The 18716-nt window shown below is 35.4% G+C and overlaps 3 protein-coding genes and 1 long non-coding RNA gene across 6 annotated transcripts in view; 3 read left to right on the top strand and 1 right to left on the bottom strand.

Moving 5' to 3' along the window:
* tox (thymocyte selection-associated high mobility group box) overlaps positions 1–18716 on the bottom strand; it is a 606421-nt gene that overhangs the window by 136404 nt on the left and 451301 nt on the right. The window lies entirely within an intron of this gene.
* The window catches only part of LOC148679736 (uncharacterized), an 807653-nt gene that overhangs the window by 542024 nt on the left and 246913 nt on the right, over positions 1–18716 (top strand). The gene's annotated exons all lie outside the window — the stretch shown is intronic.
* The window catches only part of znf644a (zinc finger protein 644a), a 398550-nt gene that overhangs the window by 188428 nt on the left and 191406 nt on the right, over positions 1–18716 (top strand). The window lies entirely within an intron of this gene.
* On the top strand, positions 7316–10131 carry LOC147846335 (serine/threonine-protein kinase pim-1-like). Of its 2 annotated transcripts, none has more exons than XM_087240756.1 (7): positions 7316–7766; positions 7970–8182; positions 8579–8724; positions 8890–9268; positions 9453–9629; positions 9803–9891; positions 10017–10131. In XM_087240756.1, exons 1-7 carry the CDS (start codon positions 7442–7444, stop codon positions 10026–10028), a joined length of 1341 nt encoding a protein of 446 aa, XP_087096882.1. In that variant the 5' UTR covers positions 7316–7441; the 3' UTR covers positions 10029–10131. The 2 variants fall into 2 exon arrangements, 1 of the variants encoding a protein (XP_087096882.1); XR_015478439.1 differs by having other exon boundaries at positions 7343–7766; positions 9453–9665; positions 9716–9891.

Genomic DNA, 18716 nt, shown 5'->3' with positions numbered 1-18716 from the left:
CTAATAGTTTAGAAAATCTGGCAAATTTTACTGTCCTCGTTTTCTTTTTCTTTTCTTTTTTGGCATATGTTCTGTCTTGCCCTACCAGAATGATGCCCAAAGTTTAAAAATAGTTTGTAAAGTGGCGCATTTCTAAATAACATGGAAACATCTTAATGGAAAACATATGCTCTTGGTACACAGTGGTGCTTCATTACAGTGTGTGTCCTAATAGATCATTGTGCAAAGAGGCCATTTAAATACACAGTATTTTGACAGCTACTTTTCCTGATTAGTAACTTATATCCTATCAAGCTACAGTATCAGAGTAGCATCCCAAACATTGATGATTTGACAATTTGATTTGACATATGTTTTGACAAGCCAAAGTTGTTCAGAGGGCTTCAAATCAAGGTAAAATATTTATTTAGAAATTTGGGTAATAAAAAATTGTATGTACGTGCGTATGTGTGTGTATATATTTGTATGTGTGTGTATATATACATATGGACATGTAGTTGTAATATAATCACTTGTACCTAATAATTATAGAAGGAAATTTTTTGTTTTAATTTCTTTAAAAAAAAAAAATTATTTATTTTTTGCATAAGTAAAATGTGGAGAATCTTTTTTTATATATTTGCAAACATTCTGTAATTGTACATATTCTTCCAATAAAAAAAAAAAAGAAATTTGGGTAATAAAGAAACACAAACATAATTCATGCGGATAATGATGACAACCATTCAAAAATGTTTTTTAGTACTTTTTATCAAGGAAGATGCATGAAATTGATCAAAACTGACATTTAGACAAAGTAATCTGTTGCAAATAAATTCAGTTCTAGGTGTTCATTGAAATTACTTTAGACTAAAATGCTTAACTTTAACCAATATATTTATCAAAATTGAGTAATTGAATAATATAACTAATTCTAAAATATGCTTAAAATAATTACATGCTTTTCTAGTTTCCATAAATTAATTTTTATATTCAATACTGTCCTCCTATATACTGTATGCAGTATAGGTTTGAAATATACTCCCGGTGGTTGCCGGATTGAAACACCATTTACCCACATCACATTAATAGTAATCGTAACTTTATGCTACAAAAAAACATGTCATTTTTAACAATACTTTTAATACTATTTCTTTTATAGCAATTCAGGAGCCATGTGCACCCACTGACTGGTCAAATCTGCTTCTCTCTCTTTCAAATTCAAAGCAAACTTGAATGCCAAAGCATTTTAGATATGTATATAAAATACCCTATTTAATATAGAATAATGACATCATCAAATTAACAAAATATACAGCGAATGAGAAATAAACGAAAGAAAAAGGAATAAAAACAGAAAATATCTCTAAACCTTATACAAGATTAAAACGTGTAGATTATTTAAACAAGGCAAATGCAATGCGTTGTTTAGATTCAAGAATGAATTATTGAAGTAAAACGGTAATGCAAAAATGCATACAATTAACGAGCGACAGCTTTAGAAAACAAAAGCTGAATCACAGACATTTTAGGAAAACCGGAAACCCAGCTGAATGAATTTATGTGCCAAAAAAGAGTGTCTCTGTAGAGCACGTGAGACTGTCTGTGGGAGTGCTGACTGTTCTTGCGTGCACAGAACGAAATGGCTAAACGAGAGAGGGTTTCCACTAGTTTATCGATCGCAGATGTCTAGTTATATTAGGCGGATTCAAAATAGTGTTAAAGGATGATAATAATAGTAAAAAAAAATGTCAGTAAATATACTTGGGAGTTAATATAGCTAGTGTGGGAAGCACTGCAATATTAGGTCCCACTTTATATTAGGTGGTCTTAACTGCTATGTACTTGCATCAATAAAATAAATAAATAAATCCAATGTTTATACTGTGTTAATAATGTATTGCAGAACACTTCTGGTGCTCTTGAAATGGGATACAGTTAAGATTAGGGACAGGTTTGGTGCTATAGGTAGTTTGAAGAGTAGGGTAGGGTAAGTTAATTACAGAGGTAATTGTTTGCAGGTATTTAATCATAAGTACAATGTATTTACACAGTAGGCACATTATAACAAATGTTTATTTTGAGTGCAAGTACATATTGGTTAAAGCCACTTAATATAAAGTTGGACCTAATGTTATTTCACAGTATCACTGTGTTTTTCACTCAATAAATGCAGCTTTTGTGAGCTTGAGAGACTTTTTTGTTTTTCAATAACATTCAACATTTAAAACAAGTTTTTGATGGTTGTTAATGTATATCATTTGGTACAAAACATTTGTCATAAGGATATTGTGTTAAGCTCTGCACTGTTAACCCTTACTGTAGATTATGTAGTAAATAACTGTAAAATAGCCAGTGTTTTGCTGTAATAAAAGGAAACAGTATTTTACTGTAAAAGGAGCAGGATTTGTATGAAATTTTGTATTGCAAAGAGTAAATTACAGTAATTTACTTTATGTACCCATTACAGATAGTTACTGTGATAATAAATGGTAAATTACTGCTCAACCATTATTACCCCATGTACTCTGATGCTTTATGTTGCTATATATATATATATATATATATATATATATATATACTGTTCAGTTTTGGTATGTGTATGGTCAGTATTGAGGAGAAAGTGAGACAATGCATTGATGATAAGCTAAATTTCTCTGAAGCCATCTCTGTGTTTTCTTTGGTTCCTTTTATGTTTTTAACATTGAGTATCAGGAGTCAACCAATGCCAATGTCGCAGAGCTAATTAAAAGGTAAAGATATCGACGAGATGCATTTAAAGGCAAAAATATTCACACAGAGCAACCAAATTATCACAATCATTTTTATAACTTTGTTTACTTTTCTATAATTATTCTAATTTGCCTAGTTTAGCCTATAGTTAAGCTTTTAAATTGCACTTTAAGCTGAATATTAGTATTTTGCTAAATAACTAGTAAAATGTGTTATTTAAGAAATATCTTAAACAGCATTTACATTTTTGCAGAGACTCAATGAATTTGTTTGGAAAACTTCAAATGAAGTAGGTAAAAGTGGCATTAACAGTATAGTATAAAGGCTTTTCTTAAGAAATGTATTAATCAGGTTATTTTATTTATTTATTTATTTTTATTACTACAGGTTTGGAACAACATGGGGATCAGATTATTTATTATTATTATTATTATTATTTAGAAATTTGTTCCTGCCCTGCTTCAACACACTACCTTTAGATTTAGTTTGATCAGGTGTGTATAATTAGTTTAACTGCACTGTTACCCTGTATATTGTGCAGTAAATAACTGTAAAATAGCCAGTGTTTTGCTGTAATAAAAGGAAACAGTATTTTACTGTAAAAGGAGTAGACTTTGTATGAAATAGTGTAGTGCAAAGAATAAATTACCGTAATTTACTTTATGTACTCATTACAGATAGTAACTGACAATAAATAGCAAATTACTGTTCAACCATTACTGTCCCATCTACTCTGATGGTTTATGTTGCTATTTATAGAGACGTACATTTTAAATGCAGAAAATAATGATTTAGGCATCACCTCACACTCCCACAGGCTGTCCAACTTATTCTAAGCACAAAGGTGTAAGAAAAAGTTTTCAGAAAATGCTGGCCCTTTAAGGGAGCCAGGTGTTTGATTTGTTTACTGCTGAGTGCGCTCTATTCTCTGTCTATCAATTCAGATGTAGAGTCTGATGTTTTAGGCTTTAACTAAGAATCTACAATGAGTAAGTAAAATGTGTTCAAATGTTTTTGAGGGTTTCTAAAATAAGGCTGTGTTTTAAGTTATATTGTTGTTATCTTGAACTGTGTACTTGAAAGCTACATTGTTAGCTAGTTCGCCTCTCCTCATATAACTTCTTACATTACTTTTGTTTAAGTATATGTATTTATTGGATATTGCATACTGCCATAATGTATAGATGCTAACAGTTGTATGTATCTTTCTGGCAACTAAGCCAAAATTAAATTCCATCATCTCAGTAAGGTAACATGTGCATATCATCACAGGGAATCACAAAAACATGATACACATAGCCATCCACACACAAAAGCTCCACTGTCCGGTCCCAGGTTGTGAGTTTGTTGCTAAGAGTTTTTCAGAGCTGTGTTTCCACCTATGAATTTATATTAGAAACAATAAAAAAGTTTGTTGTCATGAGATAATTATAACAATAAAAGATTGGATCCTTTGGTTTTTCGGTGTTGCCAACTTTATTTTTGTTTTTTATAATTATTTTAAACTTTTTATTATTATTATTATTTTTTTTTTTTTTGCATGGTCAGCATTGAAGAGAGAGTACCACATTTCACTGCAGCACTTTGTGTGTGTGTGTGCATGCGTGTGTGTGTGTGTGTGTGTGTGTGTGTGTGTGTGTGTGTGTGTGTGTGTGTGTTTATTGGATATGTGATTGTGATGAATGTTGGCAGTTGCTTTAAAAGTATGCTATATACCAGGGGTGCTCAATCCTGTTCCTGGGGATCTACCTTCCTGCAGATTTCAGTTGCTATCCATATCAAACACACCTGAAGCAATTAATTAGGACCTGAACACCACTTGATAATTACAGACAGGTGTGTTTGATATGGGTAGCAACTGAAATCTGCAGGAAATTAGATATCCTGGAACAGGATTGAGCACCCCTGCTATATACCATGGGGGTCAAACTCCAAGTTCCTGGAGAACTGCAGCGCAGCAGAGTTTAGTACCCACCCTGCTTCTACATTACCTGTAGATTTCTAACAAGCCTTAATTAGTTTGATCATGTGTGTTTAATTAGAGTTACAGCTTAAAGTCTTGGTCACACTGCACTTTTCTCCCTATAGACTTCCATTCATACGCATGTGAATACTGCATACCTGGAATGATAGCTCATGCGACTAATTTCATAATTCGCAGCATTGGAAAGTTCAAGCTTGGAGAACGCTGACATGCAAAATCACATCATGTGATTGCCTGAGACCAATCAAAGATCAAAACATGACCTCTCTGGCTTGCTTTTTCAATCTCAAATTATTTTGTTTAATTCCACTACTCGCTTTGTTTAATTCCACTTCGCAGTGCAGTATGACAGAATTTTGCATGCTCAAATGTTAGTGTGACCTCAGCCTTACTGTGCAGACCTGTAATATGTAAGACAATATTTATATCTGCTGATTTCTTAATTTTGTTATACATTTTCTGATATTTATTTGTTTGGTGCCAAAACAATAAAATAAATTTGTCTGAAAAAATGTTATGCCTTCTATTTTTAAATAACAGCTAAGAATACTGATTAATTTTAGTAACACTACAATAACTATATATGACATACTATTAATGTGTATGCAGTATAATGCTGTGATTTGTAACACTACAATACAGTATTTAACTGTACACAGTTTCCAGTTAGTTACCACTGCTGCTCTATTACAGTAATTAACTGGCAACACTGTTGCCAGCTACTCACTGTATCGGTTCAGTTACAGTAAATAACAGACAACACTGTTGCCAGCCACTCACTGTAATGATTCAGTTACAGTAATTAACTGGCAACACTGTTGCCAGTTACTTACTGTAACCAAACTTTTACAGTGAGTAGCTGGCAACAGTGTTGCCAGTATTCTACTGTAAAAAACCTGGTAAGGTCTAACAGTGTGGTTAATTGTGTTTTTTTGTTGTTGTCTCAGTATGTGAGAGGCTCGGACCCTGTACTAAAGCTGTTGGACGATAACGGGAACATCGCTGAAGAGCTCAACACAGACAGCGTTGAAGAATTTCTTAGTGAGAAGTTAGAGCGAATTTAAACGCAGTTTCATAGTCAAAATCCAATTTTCAACATTTTTTTTTTTTTTATGTCAGTCAAGCCGATTTAAAGGACCACGCTTCATAAAAATCATTCTGCCGTTTGGATCGGGAATATCTGTACTTATTTTGGTTGATTTCTATGCTATGTGTATTTGTATTGTTGATTGTTGCTGAGGGGCTTTTTATACCTCTTGTTGTCTGAGTGAACTGAGTGAAGCTTGTTGAATATGCTGGATTGATGAAGCTTGTGGCGGGGACTCAGAAACACACGCTTGTGTAGATTTGCACTTTAGTGAAGGCCTGACTGTAAACCACTCAGGCCTGAAGATCCTGTGTACGTCTCTCAGCGTGTTGTTTTTGGGGAAACGTTCAAGCTTTACCGCAGTGTGAGACAATTTCATTAGTGCGCACATACACAAATAAACCTGTTTTTCATATTAATGTGTTTGACTCCTTTTTTTGTACATTTCACCAGCTTGTAGATTATAAGGTAATTATCAGTTAATAGAAATGTAACCGGTAATAAAAATAATGTTTAAAAATATATAATGTTTAATTTGTTGCAGAGACCCATTTTTTTCAAACTTTCGAGGTAACATCAGTATATATGTAATATTTAAAAATGCTAAACTTTTTAGTACAGTGTAACCTTTCTCAAATAGTGTTCTCACTTCAAATTTACAAGCATTTAAGCAGTAAATTCTGTACAATTTGTCTGCTGACATCTAGCGGTGACCATGCAAAGAAAATCCAAATAATAGTTTTATTTACTTTTTGGCATTGTCACCACTAGATGTCAGCAGACATTTTGATTTATTCAATAATAAAGGGACTAAGCCGAAAAGAAAATGAATAAATGAGTTGTTGACCCAGTAGATGAATGTTGGATGTTATATGAATGCAGGACTTTTCAAACTGGGGTCCTGGGGGCCACCAAAGGAGTGCTAAGTGGATTTCCTTGGACTAATCAACAATAAGATTAATTAATTCATTTAATAAAAAAATGAGATATTAAGGTAGTTTTGTTATAAAATAAACTATTACTAATACAATACTTCGTGATAATAATTAACTATATTATTATTAAAATAATTCAGTTTGATTTATTTTTGTTTATTTTATAGTTGCAAAATGATGCCTTATACAAGTAATGCTGAAATATGAGTAAACGCAATTTAAAAAATACAAATGTCTCAAATAAATAGAAAATGTTCAAAAGAAAACTATTTAAATGTGTTTAAAAAAGGAAATTATACATATAGTAACTATAGTAAACTATAACAAAGTAGCTTTAAAGAAAACATATTTAAAAATGTATGAGATCTACATATGGAGAAAGGGGGCTTCTGTGCTTTTTAAATTGTAATTGTATTAAGAGTTATTGGCATGCTAAATCTGCAAATTATCTTATTATAATAGTGACACACTGAGGTTAATAAAAGAAGATAAAATGTATCAAAATATTACAAAATAAACTAAAATGTATTGGATTTATTAAATTTTGACACCAGTTATACATTTCTGTGTTTCTGTGTTTGTGCTTCAGCACTCGTCATAATTGGAATGTGAATTCTAAGAATTTATAACCAGCGAAATTCGAATTGTCTCTTTGTAGCGAGTTAGGAGTTGAATGTTTCAGCAGTGTTTACAGTGTGTACAGCGACTTTTTTTGCGTTTATTATGGGACAGCGACACTCTCGTAGAGAGAAAGTGGAGGGAGGAGTTGAGTGCCTGGACGGAGCCCATCGCCGACCAGCACTGACTCCAACCGACCACACGGCGGAGCTCCATCCTCGTTTTGACGAGACGCCTGTAGTGGTTATCGAGGGAGGTAGAAAGGAGAAAGGAGGGAAGATAACAAAAAAGAAGAGGCCAAAAAGGAGGAGTTTCAAGAGTTTGGCCTCTTTTTTCTCTTGTTTATCCCCTTCCAAATCCACCAGAGCTCAGGTGGAGCAGGGTGAGGTGGACCAGGACGCTGGGACCCCATCCAGGAAGAGCACTGAGGGTAAATGACTTGCTCTCTTAATTATAATTTAAACACAATATACAATTACACATCACCATCACATATTATACAAATAAAGATAAATGCCTTGATAAAATTATGTGATAAGTGATTTATTATAGATTTACAGAAGTTTTAGATTTCCCAACAAATAAACAAAACAAAAATGAAAGTAAATTGATGTGGTTGATGTTCCTCTCTAGATAAGACTTCTCTGCAGGACATTGTCTGTTCTGTGGAGAACAATGTTCACCAGGAGCCTCCTACCAGTGATCCTAATGTCCTCGCTGCCGTAAAGGTAGTAGTGGATGAGGTCCAAAATGAAGATCAAGACAGTCCAGTCAGTACGTCAGCAGATAAGTGTGAATCTCAACTGCTGAAACAGCTGGACTGTACTAAGTTCATAAAGACCAAGGGTGAGTTTACTTAACCTAAATTATGACACACACACACTCTTTTTTGAATATATATTTTATGCTGAAGTTTTTTGGTTCTTTTATCATTTTAGATATGGTTTACATTTTTTTTGCCGTTCACGTAATATTGTGTGATTTTTGAAAAGAGAAATATAGCTCTTATTTCTCAGTTGATCCCAAAGTGTTTACAAATGTAAGAAAAATAATTCTGAGAATTCTGGGAAACAGTATTAAGATGTATATAAAGAAGGATGCTGCTGTATATGACTATATTAATCATGATTAGAAAAAGCACAATATTTTATTAATATATTGCCAAAACTTTACGTTTCGCTGTTGTTTCATATTAATTACATTGTTAATGTCACAAAAATTGTTACTCTTATATTTTACTAGATGACATTCACAGCAAGTACTCCATTGGCAAAAAGATGGGCCAAGGAGGATGCGGCTCTGTTTATGAAGGGACCCGCTGTGAAGACGGCCTTCAGGTGGCTGTGAAATTCACAATAAAGGTTGAAAACGAGCCGTACATCAACCTTGTAAGTAGACTGCTCTATCTGTGTTGTTTCTGTTCTGTTTGATAATATTGTAATGTAATTGATGGACTACAAATGTTTCAGTAGACGAACATACAGAACTAAATTCTAATTTGACAAACTGCAGCCATCTAACCATGATAAAAAATATATATTCTTTCTTTCTAGCCTGACCATGCCAATCCAGTTCCCCTTGAGGTGGCCCTTACATTGCTGGCCAATCAAGGGCCCAGCTGTAACAACATAATACAGATGCTGGATTGGGAAGACCATCCTGACCGATATATAATGGTCTTAGAGTGGCCCTCACCCTGCATAAACATGCGCCAGTTTTGGCTGAGCCATGACAGAGTCTTCTCTGAGGAGATGGCCCGTCATTTTATGCGCCAAGTGGTTCACGCTGCTGCTGTTTGCTGTGCTCGGGGAGTCTTCCATCGTGACATCAAAATGCCAAACCTCTTGGTTAACATAGAGACCCTGGAGGTTAAACTTATTGATTTCGGCTGTGGGGACCTCCTGAGAACATCATCCTACAACACCTACAGTGGTATGTATTATCTTTTCAACATGTAACTTAAATTCTAGACATTAACATTGACAGCATTTTCAGATAAGGAGAGTCAAAGATTAAATTATTTCAGTTTGACAAAATCAAATACCATTTCAGAGTAAATTGAGAAAACATGCAGTGCTAAAGCAAACATTTACATGTGACAAACCTTTTCTGTTAGGAACAGTAAGGTACTGCCCTCCGGAGTTTATTGACACAGGAGAGTACCATGGGAAAGAGGCGACGGTATGGTCATTGGGGGTCCTACTATTCAGAATGATCACCAGCCTTTTCCCAGACAGCAGTGACATCTGTTACATGGACATTGAACTCTGGTCCCAGTCGGGCTACTCAGATGGTAAGAGTATTATTACAATACAGAAGTACAATTGCAGTTCCTAATCATGCAGAATAGAGAAAACATTCAATTACCTGATAACATAGGCGTCTTGATAAAATGACAGTTATATCTTAGAGAGCAAGTGCAAAGTTGAAAGTAATAATCTGACATTTCTCTGTCTTTCTGCGCAGAATGCTGCCGTTTTATTCGGGGTTGCCTCAAGAGCAATCCTGAGCAGAGGCTGCAGCTGGAGGAGCTGCACTCCCATGACTGGTTCAAGGTAACATATCTATCTAGATGAGCTCAAATCATTTTAAAGATATATTGACATTTGTTTGCTTTTTCCACCTTATTTTTGTCTTTTTGTTGGTTTGATAATTTAAACAATTTCTAAATGTGTTTCAGGTCACCTTGTAGTCATGGAGAAGCTCTGTTTGACGGGCTAACATGGGTTGCCCATCCATCCCTTTGTAAATAATTTAGTTTTCACAACAATAAAATTATTGTGAAAATACACAAATGTGTTTTGTTTTTTTTCAGAGATATGATATGGAAATATGTGCTGTTCCTTTTGCATATTCAGTTGTAGTCTTACAAAGTTATATTTATCAATTTGAATATTAATTTTACTATATTTCCCAGAGATGGGTTGCGGCTGGAAGGGCATCCGCTGCGTAAAAACTTGCTGCATAAGTTGGCGGTTCATTGCACTGTGGCTACTCCAGATTAATAAAGAGACTAAGCCGACAAGAAAATGAATGAATGAATTTTACTATAAACTAATCAGGGATGTGTGTTTCCCAAACAATGACGTAACTCGCGACTGAACTATCAGAGTACTATCATGTATAGTTTGGGAAAAGAACGATGTAGTGACGAGTGTTTCCATTACACTCTGTCTAGTTTTTCTGTCGCAGATCCATCATTTGAATCATGTTAGTTATAATGTAAAACGCCCACAATGATGCTCTAAACGGGGTGGAGTAACAACTTCTTTAGAGAAGAACCCTAACATTTCTTCATGGCACACATAGACACATATAGGGCCTGTGTTTCTTTTACAAATAATATAGAGAACATTACAAATCCTATTCTAAAACATAAAATCTCTCATATTAGCTAACGCGTACTCTAATATCATGTATAAATGAAATAAATAATGAGGCTATTTATTAAGAATTGAAATTTTATACCTATTATTTATTAGGAAATGAAAAAAATTATACTTTAATGATATTAATAATGATGATGATGATGATTTTTATTACTAAGTGGGATATTGTTTATTTATTTATAACATTTTTAAAAGTCTACTTTTATAATTTGACACATGCAAACCACTGCAGAAATGTTCTAACCCACAGGCCCATGTCATACAGACACTTAATAAATAACCTACTATAGATTAAAAGCATTAACGCATGCTTTGTTTTTTGTTTTCACAAGCTTTGGAGACACCTTCATGAGCCACGGCTGTGTTCAAAATGTCAACAAAAAACATAGATCGCTAAAACTGAACTGTAAAAATACATTGAAAGCCAATTACACCTAAGATTGATGACTTTACTGCTTTTTTAATAATTCCAAGTTTAAATGTTAGAGTGTTCTTACCAAATAGGGCATAGGGGGGATAACTGGGAATAAAACACAGCCAGGAACTATGTTTCAAACTGCACCTCTAGAGATGTAGTTGCAAGCATACAAGTTTGCAACGTAGTTTGCCAATGTTCACTGGACCGATGGATTTGGGAAACGGCAAATCAACGAACTATGTTTGTAACTTGCGACCTTAGTTGGCTAATGATGGTTATTGAAGAAGCACCCCAGCTAACAGGTAAGTACCACTTTAAAGAGATGCTAAGTTTATTATTTAAAGCCCACAGAGGTATTTCAAGATGTTTTAAGGTTTAATACAGTTGATTACAAACTAATTTAAACGTTTACTATAAAAATTTAATACATTCATGCATTTTCAGCTTAGTTCCTTTATTAATCTGGGGTCACCACAGCGAAATGAGTCGCCAATTTATCCAGCATATGTTTTACGCAGCGGATGCCCTTCTAGCTGCAACCCATCACTGGGAAACATTCATACACTCATTCATATTCATGCATATTATACATTCACATACATATTCAGTGTTGTTGTGATTGACATACTTCTGTTGAGCCTTACTGGAAGATTTTGAGCAATAGAAATTATCATTAAATGTACCCATAATTGATTTTGCATTGGCATATATGTAATAAAACTTTATTTGAATGATTAATTCACTAGTATTAATTAATTCAAATATCTGTTACTAAATTACCAGTAGTCATGATGACTTGAGAAATGTTGCGCCTTTGCAAAGTCCACAATAAACATTTTATTAACCAATTTTAATTTATTTTCTATTATAGATTTTTTTTGTACATATAGATTTTATATGACTATTATGTGCTGTAAAGTGAAATTAATGTACAGGTATTGACATTGGGCCATAACAAATAGTTAAATAGGTTATATAATGATCATAAGAAAAGGGAAAAGGGTGACACTGACCCTCCAGAGCTGCCCCACATCAAAAAATATATATCAGTTCAGCAAATTGGGCGAGACAGTGGTGCAGTAGGTAGTGCTGTCGCCTCAGAGCAAGAAGTTCGCTGGGTCGCTGGTTTAAACCTCGGCTCAGTTGGCGTTTCTGTTTGGAGTTTGCATGTTCTCCTTGCCTTCGCGTGGGTTTCCTGTGGGTGCTCCGGTTTCCCCCACAGTATGAGTGTGTGTGTGTGTATGTGGATGTTTCCCAGAGATGGGTTGTGGCTGGAAGGGCATCCGCTGTGTAAAAACTTGCTGGATGAGTTGGTGGTTCATTCCGCTGTGGCCCCGGATTAATAAAGGGACTAAGCCGACAAGAAAATGAATGAATGAATGAAGTTCAGCAAATTCATTGTCCAGTTGATCTAATTCTGAACATGTCTTGAAGAAGTGAAAGTAGAAATCATTTAGATTAAATGGTCTGTGAATTTCCTGTAAATAAATCAGAATATACAATATATCTGCATTTCAGTAAGGTAAACGATTGCGAAAAAAAACCAAAACAATTTATGACAGCAAAAATAATAATGGCAATAAAAAAGGGAGACATACAAATGAAACTAAAGTGCTTTGATTTAATAATTGTTTTTTATTTTACTTTATTTCTGGCAAATTATTATATGGCAAAAAATACTTTGATAACGAGAAAGCGTAAGTGTTGATGTCAGTTCTGATTTGTTTAATGCATCCTTGTGTATTACAGGAATGTACTTTGAAAAGGACCCCAGACTTTTGAACAGTAGTGTGCATTTCTTATAAATATTTGAAGTAAATTTGTATAGTCTGCGAATAGAGAGCTCTCAATCACTGATTAATGCCGCGTGTTTGGCACATCATGCTGTTCACAGATTTACACAATGTGTTTGGAGTCATTCTGTTTTAATTACTCCTAACAGCGTTAGTTACCAGTTCACAATGAAAAGACAAGCACATTTTGATAGACCGCTCTTGGATGAATTGTTGTGCCATTCATCCATTCCAAAATGCTTTACAGAATTCTGAGTTTCACAGAATCTTTTTTTGCCATTCAAATACCTAAATGTGACATTTTAACAGTTTTTAGCAACTAAATAAGCAATCTGATTGGATATCTTTTTCAAAACTATTTTAATTCACTGGAAGTCTTTACATGGACGTCAGTAATTTAATTCTGAGTAAGACAATGTTATTGCATAACGAGTTTCTTTTGGAATATTCCTTAGATGTTTTAGTACACAGATAACTCATACCCCACACAATGCCATCTGACTTTCTTACCAGAATAGCAACATAGATTTCGTAACAAAACTACATTCAGTTTTTAATTTTAAATTTTACAAAAGATTTAAATGTAGTCCATTATTTGTCTTGTAGCTATACTTGAAAACAGATCAAATTTCGACCCCCATCAGATTATTATCCCCTTGTTCTGCTATTTTTCAGTTTAGGAGTGGGGAAGGGGTTAGGATTAGGGGTTAGGTTTTGGATTAGGCAGGTAGTAGCAGCTTCCATCAGGGGGTAATAATTTGGCAGGGGATAAAGAAAGACACAACACCAGCTCTGTCATGGTTGGAAATTCTCAATAGTATCTGAATACAGCCTTGATAATGCAAGCTGAGACTGCATATCTCGATGCAATGTCAGACACGGTTAAAGCACTCAATAGAGCTAGTGACATCACTGTGAGGGGTAGGGTTAGGGGTGATATTAGGTGAGTTCATTAAAAAACATTGGATGCAGCTCAGATTTCCTCAAATTCTCCAAACTCTTGTAAAAGACACTTTTTTTTGTTAACCACTGCAGTGTGTGTATCCTGCTGCAAAATCCAGTAAATGGGTTCTACACAATGAAAAAAGTGTGTAAGCATCTATACTAGGGATGTGCGGAGCAGCCGGTATTTGTATTTGTATATGTATTTGTTGAGGGGGGGGAAAGTATTTGTATTTGTATTCGAGTAAAATTCAAAATGGCGCAAAAATATATATTTTTTCTATTACACTTCTAATTTAAATTATAGTGAAAGTATTGTTTAATTATACCCATTATATAAATTATAGATATGCAATATTGGCTGTTGTTTTTGAACATGTGACAAGAAATGTCATTGAAAAGATAAAAACATAGAAGCCATTATCTCATCCATGGTTAAACCAACAACTAATAAAATACCATTGTGAATATTATGAACCCCACCACCACTGTTCTTGTTGAAGGACACTGAATAGACAGAATAAAAATAAATAATACTTCAAAAAACTTTTCTTCTTCTGAAAGAACTTCTTTCCAATGGACAGAATTCCAAAAACTAATATTAACTAAATAAATCTAAATAAGACCCTGCATGGGAGATCTAGCAGAACAAAAGTATTCTATATAATACTAAAAGATACAGCACTGCTATTATCATCTGCCTGCCACAAAAAAGACACAACATTTGTTTGTTTGTTTGTTTTTTTATGTTTGAAACTGACTTAATGGGGCAGAATGTGGCTGTGTTGATGGTTTGGTGCTTGTGGAGGATTTAGCAGAACATAGCTGTGCTGATGAGGGGATTGATGCTTGTGGGGGGTTCACAGACAGTATCAGGAGAGGATGCTTTTAGTGCATGTGATAATACATTACATAGAAGGTTGCGCGGTGGCACAGTGAGTAGCACTGTCACCTCACAGCAAGAAGGCTGCTGGTTCGAGCCCCGACTGGGTTCTCCCCATGTTGGCGTGGGTTTCCTCCGGGTGCTCCGGTTTCCACCACAGTCCAAACACATGCAATACAGGTGAATTGGGTAAGCTAAATTGTCCCTATTATATGTGTGTGAAAGAGTGTGTATGGATGTTTCCCAGTGCTGGGTAGCAGCTGGAAGGTCAGCCACTGCGTAAAACATATGCTGGATAAATTGGTGGTTCATTCCACTGTGGCAACCCCAGATTGATAAAGGGATTTACCCGAAAAGAAATGAATGAATGATTATGGATAGAAGATGTTGACATATTTAATATCTCTGCCTCTGCTGATTTCACTTTTGTAAACATTATACAGTATCGCTTTGTTTTATCTGCAGCACCACTGACTGTAAAATGCTTCCACACAGAACCTGAAGGTTTTTTTTTCTTTTGACTGGTGGAGGACCAAGAAATGGCTCAGCAATAGTCTTTTTCACTCTTTTTCTGGGTGCCCAAATGTATTTGAGGAGTTTCAAGTTAATAAAAAGTGACGGGAAGCTATGTTAAGGTTAACTAGCCTATAGCATATATCTTGCTGTCTGCAAAAGACAGTAATTTAAACGTACCATATAACTCCCATAAGTGCATACTATTCGACACAACTGCAAAAGCATCATTTTAACCTTTATAAAAGAACGTTAACGTTACTCTATCAACAGTCTATTGTCTAAATTACCGCGCTAACAGAGCTAACGTTGCGTAAACAGAGCACCCGGTTGCAGACGTCAATAATGTAATAGAATATCAAACTCCGCTTCAACTCCGTTACAAGTTTATAAACTGCCTTTGGAACCCAATTAATTTACAAAAATCTATTTAACAAAAATAGTGATGCAGTGAAGTATTTTTTTTCGCTCAGCCGAGCCTTCTGTCTGTTGCTGTGGAGAAGCTTGTGCCAGACACCTTTTATCTCCGCCCCGCCCTCCGACTACTGACTGAGGCTGTTAGAGATGCGCGGTTGGCGGTTATAGCCGCGGACTCCGCGGATAAACCGCGGATCGGGCGGATGACGTTACGAAAAAATAATATTTTAATTAAATTCGGGCGGGTGGCGGGCGGTTGTACTGTTTTTATAGGCATAGCTGGCGCACCAACGAAAAAGCCTAGGACTGACTTCACAGAATGGGAGGAGGAATCGGATACACTAATTCTGGATGAAGTACAGAAGTATTCCTCTACAAACTTCCGTATAGACGGATCAGCAGAGGAAAATCTACTTCCTTTTGGGAGAAATAAGGCCAGTCATTCCCACGACTACAGCACCTTTCCAAGAGAATTCTATGCATTTCAGGAACAAGTGCTGCGAGCGAGCGCTCCTTCAGTGCAGCAGGGCGCATTATAGTGGCTATGCAGGCGCTCCCGTCTGAATCCTGACACTGTAGATGCTATTTTATTCCATTTTATTTTATTATATATGTTCAATATAAACTTTTGAGTTCGGTCAGCTGATAATTTGACGTTCATATTGGTTTAGCCTATTCTATTCTAGACATGTTGACCTCGCTTTTACGTTCCGAGGCTAAAGTTATTTTGCCAGAATTTCTTTATCGCAACTGGCGTAGTATTTCGTTATGCTTCAAGTTTGAGGTGAATGGGGATAATCCTAAATCCATGGGTTATTGGGGCACTTGTCATACATGCACTTAGCCTGGTCAGACTTTATGTTCGCTCAAAGAGGGATGGCATATCTATTTTTCTAATTTAATTTCTAATTGTGGGGGTGACTGAGCCTACAAGGCTTAGGCACGATATGACGTTTTTATTACATTTTTTTTCAACTGTTTGCCAAAGCATGCGACTATAGCTTATGCTTACATTAAGATATTTATGTTAATATTTTTTACTGCCTGTTGTTTATTTTGGCATATAAAATAGGTATTGTCTGATAGAGATATAAATAAAGGTTCATCTTGTCGCAGAACTGGTGTTGTTTCCGATTTCTACAAGCTCAATAACATCCACAGCAAAAAATAAAAAATAAATAAATAAAAAAATAGTCGGAAAACTGTGCCCATTAATTAGATGTGCAAGGCAAGCAGGTACGTTTTTGGGGTTGCTATGGACAACTACAAATGTAAACATTATTAGGCTATAATGTAAATGACTTATTATTCTATCTATATACTAAAAAATAAAGTGAAATAGGCATTTAGTAGTAGACTAAATAGCAGCATGTTGAAATGATGTGTCAATGTGTTTTCTATTAGGCTACAATAAAAAAAGATGTATAGTACAGTGCGTTTAATTTAGGCTATTTATTTACTTTTGTCCCTGTGCGCCGATTGGAGACGGAGTTCACTGCTGATATTCTGAGAGCTCGGGTGCTTCTCATTTCTTATTTGTGCATCCTCGTTTCCTTTCCTTGCTTTCTTTCCTCGTGTTTCCACCCCACCTGGATACGAGGGAAGGACGCAAGGAAAAGACTCAAGGACCGAGGAATCGAATCAAGTGAAAAGACACGTCCTCGTATCTTTAGCGTCACTTCAAAGCGTCGTCAATTAATGACTTGCACGTTTGGATTAACTGCATGTCTACATCAAAGTCATTCTCTGTTCTATAATGATCAATAAAGAAAAATTCATTTAATAATAAAAAGGAATAAGCCATTCAAATAAAGAGCCCAATCAGCAGATGGCGGGCGGGTGCGGTTTTAAAAATTGGTCAAAAATGTTACTGCGGATGGATGGCGGACGGATGATGAATTTTTGTCATGCGGTTGCGGATGAAATAATAGCCCATCCGCGCATCTCTAGAGGCCGTACTCACACTAGGTACAGTTGCCTCGAACCGGGCCAAAGCACGCTTGTCCCCCCTCCCGTCTCCCCCGACGGCCCGCTCTTACACCATATCGGGCCTCGGCACGCTTACGTCATCGCTGCTGCTCTGTTCAGTGAGAAGCGCTCTCTATGGCAAGCCTTTTTAGCATTTAAATCTTTGTTCTGACTCCATAAATATATTAGAAATATCTCTAATTATATTTTGACTATTCATAATTATAATTCCACTACTCAGAATGACAATTAGACATATCTGCAATTACAATTGTACTAGTACGAAATCAGATGAATTTTGACTAGTAACAATTGTAATTGATATCTCTGAGTTTTTACTAGTCATACATTTAGAGATATCTTTAATTCATCTTATTTAGAGATATTTACAAATATATTTGAAGATATCTCTAATTAATTTACTAAAAGTCTAATTACAGTTGTAGATATCTTGAATTGGATTTTTGACTGGTCAAAATTCATTTGGAGATATCTCTAATTACAATTGTGACTAGTCAAAACTCATTTAGAGATATCTGCAAATATTTTTCAATGGAAGTCAATGGAGGAATATGACTAGTCAGTCATAATATATTTGCAGATATTTCCAATCTGACTAGTCGAATTATAATTATGACAAGTCAAAATATAATTAGAGATATCTCTAAATATATTTATGGATAGTCTGAACAAGGTTTAAATGCTAAAACGGCTTGCCATACGCTCTCACCCAGAAGCACAGTGGAGAGTTCTCTTGCTATATCTTTTCAGTCGTTTGTTATGCAGTGACATGCAGTCAAATATTTCGCCAAACAGTCCTTAGGGATGCGGTGACACGCAGTCAGATATTTTACCGGACAGATCCGCCACTTTTGGCGCGCATAAACAATCATAAAGCTCTTGTGCTGCAGGAATGAGGAGGTCTGCTGAAGGCGCGCAGCTGACGTGCAGTGAGGAGTTTGCGTCTTTAATAAACTACGGCAGTTTGCGACCACTGAACAGTAAGAATGATTAATAAATCCATATGAAACAGTCCCTCAAGTCACGTCTCGCTTTC

The sequence above is a fragment of the Danio rerio genome, chromosome 2, assembly GCF_052040795.2.
Source record: "Danio rerio strain M-AB ecotype USA chromosome 2, GRCz13ab, whole genome shotgun sequence".
Taxonomy (NCBI): Eukaryota; Metazoa; Chordata; class Actinopteri; order Cypriniformes; family Danionidae; genus Danio; species Danio rerio.
The sequence above is the reverse complement of the archived record's forward strand: the minus strand, read 5'-3'. Positions and strand labels throughout refer to the sequence as shown.

Excerpts from the sequence above, each read along its gene's own strand:
- LOC147846335 (XM_087240756.1), top strand. The coding sequence starts at position 7,442 with ATGGGACAGCGACACTCTCGTAGAGAGAAAGTGGAGGGAGGAGTTGAG. Across the intron at positions 8,725-8,889 it reads ACGAGCCGTACATCAACCTT|CCTGACCATGCCAATCCAGT; the intron begins GTAAGTAGACTG and ends CTTTCTTTCTAG. Across the intron at positions 9,269-9,452 it reads ATCCTACAACACCTACAGTG|GAACAGTAAGGTACTGCCCT; the intron begins GTATGTATTATC and ends CTTTTCTGTTAG.